This window comes from Phalacrocorax aristotelis, chromosome 1 (genome assembly GCF_949628215.1).
Source record: "Phalacrocorax aristotelis chromosome 1, bGulAri2.1, whole genome shotgun sequence".
Lineage (NCBI taxonomy): Eukaryota > Metazoa > Chordata > Aves > Suliformes > Phalacrocoracidae > Phalacrocorax > Phalacrocorax aristotelis.
In genome coordinates this window covers 218653261-218671490 of record NC_134276.1, presented here as the reverse complement: position 1 = coordinate 218671490, position 18230 = coordinate 218653261, and the positions used below count along the sequence as shown (strand labels likewise).

The window sequence follows — 18230 nt, the reverse complement described above, 5'->3', positions numbered from 1 at the left end:
CCCATTACAAAATCCGCCGTGTACAAACCCAGTGGAGTGCCTGGAAGTGGCTCACAAATTTGCGGGATGAAGGGTGTTGGCGAGTGCCTGCCGGCGGGGAGCCGTTGCTGGCCGGGGTTTCTAGCAGGTCTCTCCAGGACTTAGCGCAAGACCTGGTGCTGCTCGGTGATTGCATACACGTTCTAGAAATGAACCTGAAATCACAGCTAGTGAATAATAGATGTGCAGGGGACCCGGGGGCTGCGGCGCTGGCGGTAGCTGCGCAGCCTCGGGCTCTGCTCTGCGGCGGTGCTTTGGGAAGCTGAAGGGCTTGCGAAGGCAAACTGCTGAAGCGGTTTAGGATCAGGAGAAAATACAGGGTAACCGTGCTCCAGGATTCAATCCATTCCACCCAGTTTGTCCAAAAAAAAAGATTAAGAGGTGATTTAACAAGAGTAGGCTGGTAATTTCATCGAAATCAAATTTTTCTGAGGGAAACGTGTGTTTTCATGCCAATTGAATCAATTATAATCAAAATTGAATCCATTGGATTTTTGAAATAAAATTATTATTTCAAAAGCTTTGCACCTTAGAAAATGATGATGGTCCATTTCAGGATTTAGTTCAACCCCTTTTTTCATTCCTACTTTTTTACAGTTTTTCACAGCAAACAGCACCATGGCTCATGTGTTGCAAATGGTGTCACCGACATACTCTTAATTATTTAAACAGCAGTTCAGCCCACCCTAAAGACGAAACATCTGCAGCCGGAGTTGAAACACGTAAAACCCAAACATTCTGGAAATGTCGGCGTTTCCAGCACCCGGGACAATTCTGCGTTTCGGTCCATTCCACCTGTGATCCCACGCGCTGTGGCGCGGGGACGGGGGCGGTGGCGAGGCAGGTGGGACCGTGCGTGGGGAAGGGTAGCGCCAGACGGGCGCGGATGTCTCAGTAGTAATATAGGAATGGGTTTTTTTCTTTTTAAGTGGTGGGAATTACTGAACGTTTGGAGCAAACCTGCAGAGGAAAGGCTGAACTTTCCATCTCCTGGTGTCTTTGAGACCCGAAGCCGGTGGCATGCAACAGCTTAGCTATAATGCGTCTGGTCTTGAACTTACGGTGATGAAATTAACGTTGCAAGGACAACCTGAATCCTGCCATTACCTGTCTTTTGAGTGCTCCACTTCTGGAAACCTAAATATTAACATAAGTGCTTCTGTAGTTATTCCCCATGGGTAATCACTTGTCTCTTGCTTGCTGTCAGTTGTTCCCTGGAGTAGCAGCACTCCTGGGGTACATTTCAGAAGCACATTTCAGAAGTGGCGGCCAAAGCGTGCAAACATGGCTCGTTCCTTTACAAAGCGGGTAACTAAGCCCCAAAAGTAGAAACCAGTTTTTCCAGCAGCGAAGCACCTGAACTGTGGTATCCTCATCCCCATTACACCCCAACCTCAGCTACCCAAAGTGAGGGTCCATCTTTAATGCCCCATGGAGACCCTTGTGTTCGCTGCTGCTTGGAGATACCCAAGTACTGAGGTTGCATTTTCTGCTTCATTTCTTGGGTTTGTGCCTTCGAGGTTGCCTAGCCTACCATCACAGCCCAGCGCGTGATGTCCAAGGAACTAAAAGGTTATGCTGGTGCTAAAAATGCTGACAGGAGTGTGTCCTGTAGGTTGCTGGAAGGAGTCGATCGGCATGTCGATAGCTAGAGGAGCAGATGAGTGTCTCCGTCCGTACGACACGGGTTGCTGCTGGTGGGGACGGGGCGGCTGAGCTGTTTGGGGTGATCCCTCTGCACGGGTGCCTGTGCTCTTCCAGCACCTCTTGCAGCCCTGTGCACGGCTCGAGACTTGCAGATCCAGGAGCCTCCCCTGCGGCTGCCAAACGCGCGGGCAGAATTAGGAAATGCCCAGTTTTTAGTGGTCTGCCTTGGTGGCCCTGTAGGAAGGGGGTGGTGCAGCTCCTGCCACCACTACCGCCTTGCAGCCTGGTCTGCACCAGACAACTGGCCTGTTGCAAGTTCCTCAGCTTCTCCAGGAGCCGGAGGTCACCTCCCACAGGGCCAGCTTAAACACAAAAATGCGCTAGGCTGTAAAAGCAGGTGCAGAGATGCAAAATCGTCTGGTTTTGTGGCTTGGCATCCGTCGGTCTTGCCCTCTGCCTGCTCTCTTTGTGACAGCCAGCCTTCACACTGCTCTCTCTCTGTTTGTGTCCTAGGTGAATGGTGTCAACGTGGTGAAGGTGGGGCACAAGCAGGTGGTCTCCTTGATCCGGCAAGGGGGGAACCACCTGGTGATGAAGGTTGTTTCCGTCAGCCGCAAGCCAGAATCAGAAGAAGTGGTTCGGAAGAAGGGTAGGTGTGGAGCCTCGCGGTTCTCTGAACACGGCGTCGGTTGCGTGGCCTAAATGTGAGCTGGCGTGCAGACGCCTGTGGGTCTGCTCCGGCACGGGTGGACGGCTGTGGGGCTGCCAAGCTGCAGCTGGCGAGGAAGGAGGGCACCGTGAGGGGAAGACCTGCCTGTCCCGGCACAGAACCCTGTGCAAACGCAGTGCTGCCGCACTGGGACACACCGGTCCCCGGCAGCTCGGCTGGGAGCGGCGCAGAGGAGATGGGGACGGTGGTCAGGTAGAGGGGCTGCGGCAGAGCACTGACACCGGCGGCTGCCAGCCAGGCCTCCCGCAGGTGCCGTCCGCGGCCAGGCTGCCGGTACCAGCAGCTGTGTGCTCACACTGGAGCTGTTTGTGCTCAGCAAAGGTTGGAGCTGGCTCCTCCTTGGGGACAGAGCCGCTTCTGGCACCTGCAGCCCGTGGTGCCCGCAGCAGGCAGTGCTGGAGAGCAGATACTGCCCCTGCCCTAAGCGGGGTCGTGCTGGGGGAACTGCCCCTGCTTCAGGGTGCTGGGGGTGTTGTGGTGGGGGCCCAGCCCCGCCATGTGAGGCAGTTGTGATGGAGAGCTGCCCCTGCTAAGCGTGGGTCTGTCAGGGTGGAGAGTTGTCCCTGTGGGGATGTGGGGGGTGTTGGGGTAGAGAACAGCCCCCATGGCAGTGGGGGGTGCCATGGTGGAGCCTGTCCTCTCTCGGGAATGCCGTGGCTGGGAACTGCCCTGTGGGCTGGGAGCTCCTGAGGGCACAGCCAGTCCTGGGGCTGACAGCCATGTGTGGGGTGGCTGTGGGGCTCCCAGAGGCTCTGGGCCTTCGCCCCATCATCCATGGGCCCTGGGGGCAGAGCCAAGACCCTCAGCCAGAGGTGGGTCCTGAGGAGGAGTTCGGTGGTGGGCTGATGCGCTGACGGCTAGCTGAGCAGGGCAGCCCTCAGGGTACAGGGCATCAGCTGAGGAGGGCAGGGCACATCTTGGAGGGCAGCTGGATGGGAGGCAGCCAGCTGTGTACGGGGGACACACATCATGGCATACAGCTGTGGAGGACGGGCACACCTGAGGACAGCCAGCTAGGGAGGCTGGATGCACATCTGGGAGCAGCTGGCTGTGGAGGGTAGGACCTCACCCAGGGGCAGCCAGAGGTGGAGGGCAGGGGCTGGCAGTGGAAGGCAGGGACACATCTGGGAGCAGCTGGCTGTGGAGGGCAGGGGCTGGGAGCCCGGCTCGGGGGGCCGGGAGGCTCGGGGAGCCAGGAGCGGGGCGTTCCCAGCGCAGCACACGGGGCGTGGGGGAGGGAGGCAGCTCTGCGCGCTGACACTAAGAGCTGTAATTATATTGTCACGGCACAAAAGCACGAGTCGTGGGAAAGGCTGAGGCTCGGGAATCAGTGCTGGGACCACTGCCAGTGCCGCTTGCTGCTTCTCCTGGTGCTTCCAGCCCTGCAGCCGGTGAGCAGCTGCCCATTGCTGCCCGTTGCTGCCTGCTGCCCATGCCCTGAGCACCCGGAGCTGGGCGACCGCTTTTCCAGCACGGGGTGTGGGAACCGGAGCCGAGTCCCGTCTGCGGGACCTTGGCTGCAGCACAGCCCGGGGGGACCAGACCCCCGTCCCTCCCCAGCTGGGGCTTGCCTCTTCCTGGGGGTGATGGAGGCCTGTGTGGGACTGGCGTTTTCTGGCTGAATCCGCCCCTGTTGGGGTCTCTGATGCAGGCAGCGCCAGCAAAGCCTGAAGCTCCGGTTGCCATGGCAATGCCTGAGCGTTGAATCCAGCATTGTCAGCGAGCAAGCGTGAGGAGGAGGAGGCACCCTAAGTGAAGAGGAAGAGCCTTCAACTCGTCCCTGCTCCGGTGGGCTCATGGCATGCAGCGCCTCCGGGGCAGCCCCGCGGGCCGGCCCAGCTAGGCAGCCCCTCGGGGCAGCCCCGCGCCCCGGCACAGCCCCGCGCCGCCCTGTGCCGGCCATGTGCCTCCGCTTCCCGGCGCGCAGCCGGCCGCCTCCAGCGCTTTGCTAGGGCCACGGGAGCCTCGCCCCGTCCTGGATACGGCCGAGCCGGCAGAGGAGGGTGGGTGGGCTGTGTTTCACTGGGGGATGCGCCGTGCCGAGGCGGGAATGAGAGACTGAGATCAGGCCTGCTGGACTTGTTTCTCCCTCCTACCCTCCACCCATGGTGTGTGCGGAGGGGAAGCAGCCATCAAAGCTGTTTGCTGAGTCCCACAGGCAGGCAGCCAGCTGCCTGAGACAGATTTAATTCGCGAGAGGCTTTCATAGCCATAGCATCTCCGGTAGCTGCAGGGGGGCAGGCGCAGCCCGGGGACATGACTTGGACTCTCCTCCGCTGAGGGCTGTGGGAGCCTGGGCAGTGTGCACGTGCCTGCGGGAGCCACCAGCCCCTCCGCGCCGGGGCCTGCCCCGTGCCCCGGGACTGCGCTACCGAGACCATGAAGAAGTTTGCTTCCACACGCAGCCTCAATAAGATCCTGCAGCAGTGCGACTCCTCATCCCGCGAGTACGAGGAGATCCAGGCTGTGGAGAAGAAGTGGCACCTGCATCTGGCCACTCCTCGTAAGTTCCTGGACAAGAAATGCAAAATGCCGTCTCTCTTCCTTTCAGCTCCGCCGCCTCCCAAGAGAGCGCCCAGCACCACCCTGACGCTGCGTTCCAAGTCCATGACGGCTGAGCTGGAAGAGCTGGGTAAGCGGCAGCAGGGGCTCGCGCGTGCATGCGAGGCTGCATGAGGAGCATGCGGGGCCATGGCCGGAGCAGGCAGCGCGCTCGCCTGACGTCCATTTTCCGGAGGGGTGCATGAACACGAGCGCGAGGCAACGCGCGCATCTCCTGTGCCGAAGCATCCGTCGTGCTTAGCCGCGTGTGGGGGGTGGGGGGCTGAGAGCCTGCCGCCGCCGCCGCAGGGGCGCAGGAGCCCCCCGGAGAGCCGGTCACCCCTTCAGTGCTGCGTCCCCAGAGAGGCAGCCTGGGGAAGGATGCTGGGTGCCTCCATGTGCTTGTGGAGGGGCTCTCCACCCCCATGCCCCGTCCGTCAGGCACCCTGCTCCTCCCGCGCTCCGAACAGCCCCTTGTTTTTATTTCCCTCTACCTCCAGGCAGATACCACATGCTGCCGGATTAGCTGGCATCCCCATGGGCTGCCCTCCCCCCTTACACACACACATACATATGCACACACGCTCACATGTTCTGCTGTCACTACAGAGCCTACCCACGTTTCCAGATGCTTTGGTATCCCAGCTTGCATCTACATGTTTTCCTATATTCTCTTAAAGCCTCTCCGCCCCCACCCCGTCCTCGCTTCCAGGTACCCTGCGCTGAAGCCCCTCGATCTTCCCATCTATTCTGGTGGCCTCACTGAGCCCACACCTTCCCAGTGCGCTGGGCTCCCCCCAGTAGCATCCCGCCAGCTGAGGACCACAGGGGTGCCGGTGCTCACACACCCTCCGACCAGCAGCCCTTTCCCTCTGCACAGAACGACTTGCCCATTTTGCCACGCGTTGCCCGCCGTGCGCTGCAGAGGCCGCAGGGCAGCTGAGCAGGGCGCGCCGCTGCGGTGGCGGTGCCGGGGAGGCCGGCTAGCGGAACGGCGGCTGCGTGGCCCTCACAGCCTGCCGGGCACAGGGGGTGCGGAGGGAGCCCTTCTGGGGGAGCCTTCGGGGCAGCCGCGCTCCGACACGCGGCTCTGGTGCACACGAGGTGGGCTCTGCCGGGACGGGCTGTTCAGGGCTGACGGCGGGCGGGAGGCGGATGGGCTGTGAGCCCCCTCCAAGAGCGTTGGCAGAGCGAGAGGGAGCCCCTCTGAGCACTGCCTGCTGCCCTGGCTCATGCTTCTGCTGGTTTTTTTATTTGTCTTTGTATTTTTACTGTGCGGAAATGTGGTGATGTGTACAGATGTGCTTGCTGGCCATGGTGCAGAGGCTGCGTGGGGCAGACCCCGTCCTGCCTGGGAGGGGGTCCACCTGCGAGGCAGAAACCTAGGCAGAGACCCCACCACCCCCTCTCTTTTTCAGGGCGTTGAAGGAAGGTTCATGACCTCTCTCACTGCTCTGCTCCCTGTCCTACATGCAGTGTCCAGGCTTTACAACCCTGCGGGGTTCTCCCAAAAGAAATAGACCTTGAGGGTTCCGGCTCACACTCAAGCATAGGTTTGAAAGGACAAATCTCAGCATTTAAGGGTTTGCATCAACTGGTTGATGGCCACTGTGATTTGTTTTACGCTGAGCCCGCTGCCTTGATTTTCACCCTAGCCTGTTCCCTGCCTCTCCAGATCTTTATTACTAGAACTGAAGGGGCTGTGTTTGCTAGTAGCCATTAGGAGAGGATTCAGAATAGCCCGTTTCTTCCACTTTTTGCTCTTCCCCGTTGCACAGATACTGCACAGACCCCAGGATTCATATTTTTACTCTCGATTGCTGGTCCTGAAAGCAGTTCCTAGCCGGTGTGATGGTGCCTGCTTGCACGCACAGGCAGCATGTTGCCTCTGAGAACACATTTCCCAGCTGCATGTGCCCGTCTTCGGTGAGCATCACGCCCGAGTCGAAGCCTGGCGCGTGTCCTGCAGGCACCTTTGCAGAGGGACGGGCGCCCCAGCCGCGGCACTTGGCCTTGCAAGTGCCAAGCGGGCGGCAGGGCGGCACCACCGGACAACCTGCACTCTGGAAACCCGCAGCGGTGTGAGGGAAGGGGGCCCCATTTGCATGTGTTTTGACAAGCAGAGCTGCTGGGTTCGAGGAGGAGGGGAGCAAGCTCGTGGAAGGGAAGTCACGAAAAGCAGAGAAATAGCTCTGCCAGAGAATATATTAAAGATGAGTCCTCTAGGTCTCCCTGAGGATTTTGCATCTAGACAGTGCCTCTCTTTTACCTGGAGAGCGACTAGGAGCAGCAGCTGCCCGTGCCTCCCGGGAGAGGGATTTGTATCCGGTGACTGGTCTTAGTGCACATGTTTTCCAGGAAATTGCAGTGGTTAGTCCCCGCTTTGTGTCCTGTGGGTCAGGGAGCATGCTGGAGCCAGTCCCATCACACATCCCCAGGGAGCACGGCACAGGGAAACGGGGGTTGTTCCTCCTCCCGCACTTTGTCTTCTGGTGGTTGATCCTCCGGCTTTTATTGCAAAGGGGGTAGTTTTAGTGCAGGTCAGCATCCCCACACCTCAGCGATGCCCGATCTCCTTTTCTGAGGGGACGGTGGTGTTGGTGAAAGGGACATTTCTGCCTGCAGCTTCTTAAGGGGAGCTTCGTCGGATGGACCCTGCCCCTTTTTCCTTGCAGCCTGTCCCTGTCCTGCAGAACATCCCACACACCCATGGCCATACCTTAGCATTTTCTTGCTGCGTGTTTTGCCAGTCCCCTTGGAGAAGCAGATTCCCAGCAAGCTGCTAACAAAGCTTTCCTGTCCTGCAGTCCTGGCATTTGCTGGATGCAGAGAAAACTGGCTTTGGGAGAAATGCAGACTGCTGTGTCTCCTCCATGAGCAGGGAGGGATTAAAAGCTTTTAAGAGTTTCTCCATGGATCGGGCATTAAATGCCATCCAGACCTCCTCCTGGTCTTATTTCCTTCTGAAGTCACACCTTCCCTCTGCTCTCCCGGTCTGAGTGAAGAGGAGGGCGGCTCAGCCGAGGGCTGGTCCTAGCGGTGGGGCTGGCGGAGAGCCCAGCCCGTGTCGGTCCCTGCCCGCCCACGGGGCCGGGAAGGGCGCTGGCCTTCCCACGGAGGGGCAGCCGTGCCGAGGAGGATGCACAAGGTGCTGCACCCCTGCCCTGCCTGAGCCCTCATCCTGAGAGCCCCCAGGCGGACACGCGCTCTGCTCCCAGGGCCTGACCCTGCCAGCATGCTGGGAGGCAGGAGAGCGTGCGGGGAAGAGGCACAGCAGGCAGGCAGCGAGGCTGGAGCTGGGAATGAAAGCAGGAACTGTGCATGCCATTCATGTTGTCTTTTGTTTCTTGATTCCAAGCCTCCATGCGGAGAAGAAAAGGGGGTGAGTGAAACCACACATCCTGGGGCTCTTCCCTTCCCCATCAGCCTCCCAGTCGCACCACACAGGCACGCGTGGTGCACCCCACGGGACTGGCCCAGGTCACCGTCCCCTAGTTGTCATGGGAAGGCTCGGCCCGAAGGGAGCCAGAGCAGTGTGGGTCAGCCTCCCGCCCGGCACCACCACCACGGGGAGCAGCGGCCACATACAGCTCTGGCAGGGCAGCAAAAAGGCCAAAATCGGCACGGTCATGTCGGGCTCCTGTTGGGCACAGGCAGAAATGCCTGATTTCCAGCCGGGCCCCGTGAATCTCCAGGTCTGACTTCCCCAGTGTTACACTTGCTTTGCGTTTGCTCCGTGGTGAAAATGCCTTCCACAAGAATGTCCCCGCGTGTGGGGTGGTGAAGTACAGTCTCCTTCAGCGCCTGAGTCAGGCCTCTGGAGCTCAGGCAGATGAAACGGCAACCGCGCTCTGCCGTGCCCAGCAGTGCAGGTGCTGCCTCTGCTTCTGCCCCCAGGCAGGCTGTCCGGCTGCTCCCGGCAGTCCCGCGCCGAGGAGGCACCTGAGGATGTACCTGCATTGCAGGCAGGGTTTGGTGGCAGCTCCAAGGGCATTCCCAAGTAGCTGGGGGAGACCTAGTTTGGTTATTAATTGTGGGGGAGACCTAGTTTGGTTATTAATTGTCCGAGCTCCGGGTGGAGAGGGCCACCCACCATGAGGGCCATGTTGTTAGTGGCCAGGCTGGCTGGGGTATAGCTGGTCGCAGCAGGGCTCCGTACGTGGCAGTTGCACTACAGGAGGTTCTTGCCAGGGCCGAGAGCCAGTAATGGACAATCCTGAATGGAGCAAGAAGGTTTGTCCTGTGCCAGCACGTGGCTCTGCATTTCTCCAGCCCAGGCGCAGGGTAGAGGGAGGGAGCCTGGAGACCTGACCCCAGATCTTAGCCTTTCAGAGGCAAAAGCCTCTCTGTCCTGCTAATGTGAAGCTAGAGAGCTGTTCCCAAGGAGCAGGAAATGTGAGGGACTAGTCCTTCCACCGTAACGGTGATGACGTAGGGAAGAAGCTGAGCAGTGCTTACAAGTGGGAGGTCTCTGAGGGACCTCCCCAGACTTCCTCTATACCGAGCAGATCTGTCAGTACCCAGAGGTGGAGGCCATGCAGAGGTCCCATGGGTCTGAATGATCAGCTGAAGGTCACCAGGGATGTCCTGACATTGAAGGCGGCCATCTCCAAGGGCATGGTGGAGACCTCTTGACGCTTTGGACAGCCAAAGCCACCAGGGTGCAGCCATTCCTGGGGGGTCCCTCTTTCAGGGCAGCTCCAGCACTGCCTCGTCCCCCACCCCAGCAGCCTGGCGGCAGGCAGGATGGGCTCCAGGATGCTCTTCCATCTCTGCAAAGGCATGGCAGGTACAAAGTGCAGCTAGTGGTGATGCGTCTCCCTGCGCTCTAATGGCATTATGAGGTGGAAAGAGGGGCAAAGCCAGAAGCAGAGGCAGGTGGAGAGGGCTGAGCATCGCTGTGACTCCGCTCGCAGCACTGAGGTCTCCGGACTAACGTCGCTGCACAGAGCAGCTTCCAGAGACGCTGGTGAGGCAGGTTTCCAGCACATGGTCATCTTTAGAGTGAGCCTGTGGCCCGTCCCTCCTGAGGCTTGGCTGTCCGATGTCCACGCAGTCGCTCAGCGGTGTTTGGCTGCAAGGGTTGAGCCAGCTCCCCTCTGAGCAGGCCGAACTGCCCCGCGCCTCCTGCGGAGCACGCAGCGTGCAAGTCACACAGCAGTGAGGAAGAGGAACCATGAAGTCCCCCAGAGACAAGAATGGTTGGCTACTGGAATTCTTGTGCCAGGGAGGTTCAGGAGCTGGCCTGAGCTGTCTCCTTGGAGCAGGTGCAGGTCCTTAGTCCCAGGGCCTCGGCAGACACCTGCCACCAAGTGTGCTGGCCTCAGAGGACGCATAAGTCCCCTCGGCAAAGACCACTTGGGATCTGTGTTGGTGTAGGGCTCGCTCCTCCACAGACTGGGCTTCTGAAACGTTTGGGACTCATGTTTAGTTTCTGCAACTCAGAGCCGCTGGCTTACAAACTGCCACGCGGACAGCTGCCGTGGCCACGGGGTGCGGAGGCGCTGACGCCGGCCCGGGAGTCCTGTCAGCCCCAGGCGGGGTTTGGTGGGAACACAGGCCTGATGGCCAGTGCTCTCCGGGTCGCTTGGGTCTCTAGGCTTAGCACCCACACCGCAGAAGTGACTTCCTAGTCCCAAGTGCAACAGCCAGGCTGGAAAGAGCCCAGAGTTTAAAAGCTCTGCCTGGACACAGGCAGAGCTCGTCAGCCTCACAGGCGCGCCAGGTGCAGCCAGGGTGGGAGAGTGCCACGGCGCGGTGCCGCTGCGCCAGGCTGTCATCTGCGGGTCCCCCAGCGGAGCCGGGCCGGTGCCTGGTTGTGCATCGTGGCGGGTGGGCAGCTCCAGAAACACCTCCAAAAATCTTCGTTAGCCGCTGGTTGGGGAGGAGGTGGCAGAGCGGCCGCTTCCTCAGCTCTGTGCCCAACAGGCCTACGAAGTGCTCTCCCTGCGGGGCCGCTCGCTCCCTGCTTAGCCGCGCTGCAGGGACGGGCCTGTCGTCGGGGAGCTGCCTCGGTGTGGTGGCCCTGCTAACCTGTTTGCTTTTATGTTTGGATTTTCAGAGAAACTGGATGAGATTTTGGCAGCAGCCGAGCCCGCGCTGAGAGCAGACATTGTCGAAGCGGATTCTAGGGCAGCCACTGTGAAGCAGCGACCAACAAGCCGGCGCATCACGCCAGCAGAAATCAGTGTGAGAGAGGAGGGCTCGCGGTGGGAGAGGGAAGGGCGCGTCGTGCTGTGACAGACGCTGACTGCCAGCCCTGAGACTTGTGCTGGGGAGGGGGTTTCCCCAGGGGGGTGGAAGGAAGGGGTCAGGGGGAGACAGAGACACAGAGCAGGAGTCGGGCAGGTCATAGAGGAGACAACCCAGGCTGTTTGGTACTTGCTCACCAGTACGGGATTGCCACAGGGAGGACATAAGAGCGGATCTGAAGGAGTGTGGAAAGCTGAGCTGAGAGCTTAGTCTGTCTGTAATTTTCTGTATGCGAAGCTGGGAAATTAGGAGGAATCAAAGAAGAGAAAAACGCCGTCTCTGAGGGGAAGCATGGATGGAGTAGGAGTGGGGCTGCCAGCTCCAGGCTGTCTGGATTGTGAAAGTGCTGCAGGCGGTGGGAGGCAGCTTCTGGAGCCGGAGGTAAAATGGGACAGGCTGCTTCTGAGCAGAGACTGGCCTGAGCAAAGCCTTCCCACGGGAGGAAGACTGCTGCTGGAGTCAGCATCGCTGTGCCACCCCACCCTGGGCACAAAGCGCCAGAGAGACGGCGGGGGGGAGCCGGCAGGCGGGGGGGAGCAGGCAGGCAGGCAGGGGGAGCAGGCAGGCAGGAGGAGAGCAGGCAGGCAGGGAGGAGAGCAGGCAGGCAGGGAGGAGCAGGCAGGCACAGGGGAGCAGGCAGGCAGGGGGAGCAGGCAGACAAGGAGGAGGCAGGCAGGCAGGGGGAGCAGGCAGGCAGTGGGGAGCAGGCAGGCAGGGGGAGCAGGCAGGCAGGGGGAGCAGGCAGGCAGGGAGGAGCAGGCAGGCAGTGGGGAGCAGGCAGGCGGGGAGACAGGCAGGGGGAGCAGGCAGGCAGGGGGAGGGAGGGTGAACCCTTCAAAGGGCAATAGCGCAGGTTTTGGGGTCACGCTGGCTGGGGCAGCACGGAAGACGGACTTTTGAAGGTAGAGGCGAGTAAGGGTCTGTCCTTGTCCCCAGGGAAGCGTCCTCTCCTGGGGCTGTGGCAGTGCCAGCTGCAGGCACAGGGCGGCAGGGCAGGGTCCGGCGTGCAGACCGGCATGGGGGCTGAGCTCCACCTTCACCCGAAGTCAGAAGGATGGTGTGGGCTGACATGAAGTGTTGTGTCCTTTCGCTGAGTCTCGCTGACATCCAGAATGGAAATTTCCTTTTTTCTCTTCCAGTCACTCTTTGAACGCCAGGGTATGGCAGCACACTCGGGGGTCCTTGCGGGAGCTGAGAAGCCCCATGTTTCACTGCGCAAAGGAATTCCACGGACAAAATCTGTAGGTAAGGCAAACTGGGGGGAAATCCCTTCCTAAAGAGGAAAGCTTGTCCCCGTGGAGCATTCATGCCTGCACAGGGACCAGAAGGTTCAGGAACCAGGAACTCAGCCCTCTCTACTGGCTTGTTACTAAAGACCTTTGAAGAGTGGGTGTGTTATGTGATTTCTGCTTTGAAGGTTGCATGCGTCCTGAGAAGCCTGTTCTAATGCTGACACTGGTCCTGCAATGAGCAGGTTGGGCTGGAGACCTCCAGAGGTCCCCTGCTCTCCAAGTCTCGTGACGGCACTGCCAGGGATAAGGGAGTTTCTCCCACCCTCCGTGCTGGCGGATGAGGCTGGTGGGTGACATTCTGTCGGGCTGCGTAGCGCTGGGCTGGGCGCACAGCGTGCTGGACACGTGGATGGTTGAGAGTAAAACCGTGAGCTGTAACGAACTGAGACGATGGAGCAGGTAACTGAATTTTTAATAAGGGAAAACGGGACAGGGCCTGGAACAGGCCCTCATCTCTGGGCTATGTCGGGATCTTTAGAAGCTGTCGCAAAAGGTTTGCAGTGCAACTAAAACCGAAAAGATGCCGGAGGAGGGAGATGGGAGGACGAGGCAGAGTAAACAAGGGCTGGTGGCACAATGCCGGGGCGGGGCGGTGTCTCATTTTCTTCTCTTGATTTTGTGCATCAGTGGGTTTCGTCTGGGCCGTAACACCAAGCCACGGCGTTAGCAAGGGCTGAGGGCTGTGCGGGTCGCAGCTGGGGACAGTGTGTTAGCGCTTCTGTAGAGAAGCTGAGGGGCAGGAGGAAAGGGGGCAGAGAGAAGGTGGTGCACTGGGTGGCAAGTGCTAATTTTAAGTAACCCCAAGGCATCGTTTGATAGTAACGGTGATGCCAAAACAGACTGTAAGTTTAACACACAAAATAAGTGAACAGAGTACTTCTGCTTCAAGCTACAGCTGAGAGCAGCACAGTCTCAGCAAGGATGTAAAAATTAGTTGAAAAATGCAAGGGTTAGTGTTCAAAATATACTTTTTTAATGTACAGAGCCACAGAACTGCTGTGCATATGTGCCTCGCATTCTTGTTTGTATGAGAGCAGCTGGTACCTGTAGTCCCACGTGAGAATGGCCTGAGAGTAGTAGATAGCTAGAGATAATCAAATGTGTGTATGATTAATCAGAAAAACAAACTAGGAGAGATAATCTTTAAAAAAAAAAGAGTGGGTGTTTAATGGACTGCCCTGGCACGTACTTACGTGCCATGTTGATAACGCTGCTGTCCTGCCATGAAATGTACGGGCAGAAAGCTCCCGTAACTCTGAAGAGCTGGACTGGAACCCGGGCCGAGCAGCTGACAAGGCGCAGTGTGGGAAGCATTAATTAGTGGCTCATACGTTGCAGTCCTGCTAAGGCACGTGGTAGAAAGGCAGCAGAGCTGACTGCCTCGGCGCCTGGGACTGCCACAGCACCCACCCATGGACTTGCTAGAGTGCAAGTAACCAGTTAATTGTCTCATGAAGGTCGAAAGCATCGGTAGCACCTGCAGGATGGGGTTCGTCTCATCCAGCCCTGCGTGTTAGCAGTCCAGAAGTCTCCATCCAGGTGAGGTGCCCGGGAACCCTCTGCAGTGACCAGAGGGAAATCGGCGCTTCTAACATGATGTATCTGATGTTGTGATCTTAGAGGTGGGTGCTGCGCGAGTGCCCACGGGCCGTAAGGGGTACCCGGGGCCTGCTGGGGTGTACGGCCGCCTGGCGGACAAGCATGCAGCGGCCAGTGGTGTCTAAAGCGCATCTTCATTTTGCAAACTCTATCCTAGATGCGATGCTTGGTTTATGTGTGAGAATGTTTGTGCAAATGCTTCTGAGCAGAAGTTATTCAAGGTTCAATCAAGCCACAAACAGCTGGAAATCGTATCAAAGGGGATCTGTGTTGTAAAACAGCATCTTAACCCAGTAATAGATCATAAATGGGAGAAGTATTCATTAAATATGGAATATGTGCTCATAAGGAGCTCCTTTTTGCTTGTGAAAGCAGAGTCAGTGACTCAGGAAGTCCCTGTAAAGCTCCAGCTCGTTGTGCAGGTATGCTGGGAAGGATCTCTGCACGCAGAGAACCGTGAGAGGAGGGATTCGAAGTTCATAGGGTTTATGCAGCTGTAAGGTTTGCCGGGGTGCATGTAGGGTTCAGATGCTCATGAGCACAGAGTGTAATGTCCCTTGTACGTCTTTTTTGCTCAGCACCTACAGCACTGAGACCCTGATCCTTGCACGGGGTTCCCAGCCATTACAGCTACACACACCGTGCAACAAGGGGATTAGAAACGCTAGATTTAATCTGCCTCAGGGAAGATTGAAAGCAGACCCAGAGATGCCCTGTTCCTGAGCAGGGATGGATGCAGCTGTCACGAGCACAGTGTCCGAGCGCAACCCAACAATAAATACAGGGAAAAAAAATCACATGTAGCTCTTAATTATGCTCAGTCCAAGAATGGCATGCGTCTGTCTGCACTGAAAGGGAACAATTCCTGTTGAGGAGGGGACGCAACTTCTTGTTTCCAATTTGCCTGCCACAATACGCACCACAAGCAGTGCCTCTTAGAAACTGGCTAATTTTTATGGAATTCCAGATAAGCTAAAATAGAAAACAGCCAAACAGCAGAAATTGGGTTGCAATTGGCTTGTTTTAGAAGTCCTTCTTGAGCTGTCATTTCACACCCACAATGACAGGCTCATACGCTGTACAGTCAGTTGACTTCATGGTAAAAATCACTACTAAAAGCAAGGAACTAGATGAAAAATAAGCAGGTTGGTTGGTTTGGTTTTTTGGTGAAGAAATGCTCTGAATTATTTGCATATTACACAGCTGGTTTAGATTCCCAGGGACTTGTGACAAAGGATCAAAGTATTTCATGTTCACATCTGAACATTTCTTGAGACAAAGGTGGTTAACCCTCGACTGGCTACAAAGAAAGCAGAACGGAAGAAATATTTCAACAGAAAAATGTGAAGACAAGAAATGCATTGCAGTGGGGAGGCTGATAGAAAAGAAAAATCTCTGTCAGGCTTCCAAGATAGCTACCACGCCATCTGCTCCAGCATCAGAAGTTGAAAACACTTGAAAGTCTGCAGAACCGTCATGGTACTCGCAAAGTCTCTCCCCTGAGCAAATTCAAGATGATGTAGACGGTGGTTTTGCACGGATGGAAGCGGCGTGTCTGCCCCGTGTCAGTTAGAAACGCGACGGGCCGCAGGCGCTGGCTGTAGGTGGCAGGTGCCCCTTACTGCCCAAGCGTTGCCACTGCTGGGGAAGTGAGGGGTGGCTTGGCGGTCAGAAAGACACTGAGGATGCCGGCCTCCCCCCGCTCTGCCAGCTGGGGGGTGAGTGTGCATCCTCGCTCGGCTGCGCGAGGGTCTGGCGGGGTGGGGGCAGCTCTGCTCCCTGCCCCAGGGCCGTCCTTCCCTCTACAGACCCTGGGTGAACTCCCAGTGCCTTCCCCTCTTCTAAACAGGTCCTCAGGCTCACTCTAGCCACGACTTGTGCCGCAGCGGCCAGCGCAGAGCTGTTATTACTGCTCTCTGAAGGGTGGCGGGCTCTCCTCCTCCTGCTGTCAGTTCTGGCATCAGCTCCTGCCTGGAGCTCATGCCAGCCCCGCGCACCCGAGGACGGAGATGCTCACCCGCTTTGTGCCGCTGGACATGGGCGAAGCTGAGGCACTTGGCACCCTTCTGCTCTAGCTCAGGGGTGGCTTTGGGGGCTGCTCTGCCATCCCTGCACAGGGAAGGCAAGGTTGGGAGTGGTGGGGTGTGCTCTGGAGAGAGCCACGTCATTAGCTAGCCCAAATTAATGCACAGTTAGATTCTCACAGGGATTTAGGCTGTTATGGCAACAGGCCCAAAAGCGTTATGGAGAGTTTTTGTGTTTTCCTCGGAGATTAATAATGCATTGAGCATGCTGTGAATTGCAGAGAGGGGTTGCCATGAGGCTTGTGGCATTGCCAGGCTGCGCTTCGGGCATGCACCCGGCAGCGTGATTCTCATTTCACGCCAGTTACTCTGCGTGCTCGGAGACAGGGCTGTGTGCTGGTCCTTGCTGGTGGCTGGAGGCTGCGTTTTCACCCAAGTTCTTTACTCCTGCATGTGCCAACCTCTGTAGTTGTCCTGGTGATGTCTCATTGCTCTTCATAGGAAGCATATATGGCCCCCCACAATGAAGGCACAATGAATCAGAGCATAGAATCGTGAATGGTTTGGGCTGGAAGGGACCTTTAGAGGCCATCCAGTCCAAACCCCTGCAGTGAGCAGGGACATCTTCAACTAGATCAGGTTGCTCAGAGCCCCGTCCAGCCTGGCCTTGGATGTTTCCAGAGATGGGGCATCGACCACCTCTCTGGGCAACCTGGGCCAGGGTTTCACTATCCTCACTGTAAAAAAATTTTTCCTTATATCCAGTCTAAATCTCCCCTCCTTTAGTTTAAAACCATCACCCCTTGTCCTGTCACAACAGGCCTTGCTAAAGAGGTCGCCCCCACCCTTCCCACAGCCCCCCTTTAAGCACTGGGAGGCTGCAATAAGGTCTCCCCACAGCCTTCTCTTCCCCAGGCTGCACAACCCCAGCTCTCCCAGCCCGGCCTCGCAGCAGAGGGGCTCCAGCCCTCGGAGCATTTCTGTGCCCCCTCTGGCCCCGCTCCAGCAGCCCCGTGTCTGTCCCGTGCTGAGGAGCCCCGAGCTGGAGGCGGCACTGCAGGGGGGTCTCACAGAGCGGGGCAGAGGGGCAGCACCCCCTCCCTTGCCCTGCTGCCCACGCTGGGGGATGCAACCCGGGGCACGGTTGGCTTCTGGGCTGTGAGCGCACATGGCCGGCTCATGCCCAGCTTTTCACACACACCCCCATACCCCAAAATCCTTCTCTGCAGGGCTGCTCTCCATCCCTCCATCCCCCAGCCTGTGCTGATACCGGGCATGGCCCCGATCCAGATGCAGGACCCTGCACTTGGCATTGTTGAACCTCATGAGGTTCTCACAGGCCCACCTCTCCAGCTTGCCCAGGTCTCTCTGGATGACATCCCATCCTTCTGGTGTGTCAACTGCCCCACTCAGCTTGGTGTCACCTGCACCCATGCTGAGGGTGCTCTCGATCCCACTGTCTATGACATTGATGGAGATATTAAACAGCACTGGTCCCAGTACGGACCCCTGAGGGACACTACTCATCACCAGTCCCCATCTGGACATCGAGCCATTGACCATGACCCTCTGGATGTGACCATCCAACCAGTTCCTTATCCACCAAACAGCAGTCCACCCATCAAATCTGTATCTCTCTAGTTTAGAGAGAAGGATGCTGTGGGGGACCATGTCAAAGGCCCTACAGAAGTCCAGATAGATGACATCTGTAGCTCTTCCCTTGTCCACTGATGTAGTCACTCCATCATAGAAGGCCACTAGGTTGGTTGGTGTTTGAAGAGAACTGAGAGACAAAGTCTCGAAGGCAGTTAGCAAAGGGACAGGTTGGTTGGTTTGTCATTGATCACCCAGTCATGCACATGGAAGATGGACCAGGCACAGAGGCAGGTCACGGGCAGCACACACAGCGTCGTGCCGTTTGCGGCAGTCAAATGCTCTTTTTCCTCAGAGGTCAGCCCCACCTCCACCATCTCCCTGGAGAGCTGGGAATAGCGCTCAAGGTTTCACGTTCATCTGGCAGCCCGTCGGTGTGTGGTAGAGGTCCGGAGGAGGCAGGAGCGCTCGGTCGCTAGCAGCGGAGCAGCTGGGAAGCAGAGCACAGACGCC

General features: G+C 57.9%; 1 protein-coding gene across 11 annotated transcripts in view; it reads left to right on the top strand.

Moving 5' to 3' along the window:
• SHANK3 (SH3 and multiple ankyrin repeat domains 3) overlaps positions 1–18230 on the top strand; it is a 401813-nt gene that overhangs the window by 345493 nt on the left and 38090 nt on the right. For all 11 annotated transcript variants that reach the window (XM_075081824.1, XM_075081828.1, XM_075081835.1 and 8 more), the window contains 4 exons: positions 2200–2335; positions 4968–5048; positions 11019–11146; positions 12349–12454. In XM_075081824.1, the coding sequence (XP_074937925.1) occupies positions 2200–2335; positions 4968–5048; positions 11019–11146; positions 12349–12454 (451 nt within the window). The remainder of the gene's footprint in view (positions 1–2199; positions 2336–4967; positions 5049–11018; positions 11147–12348; positions 12455–18230) is intronic.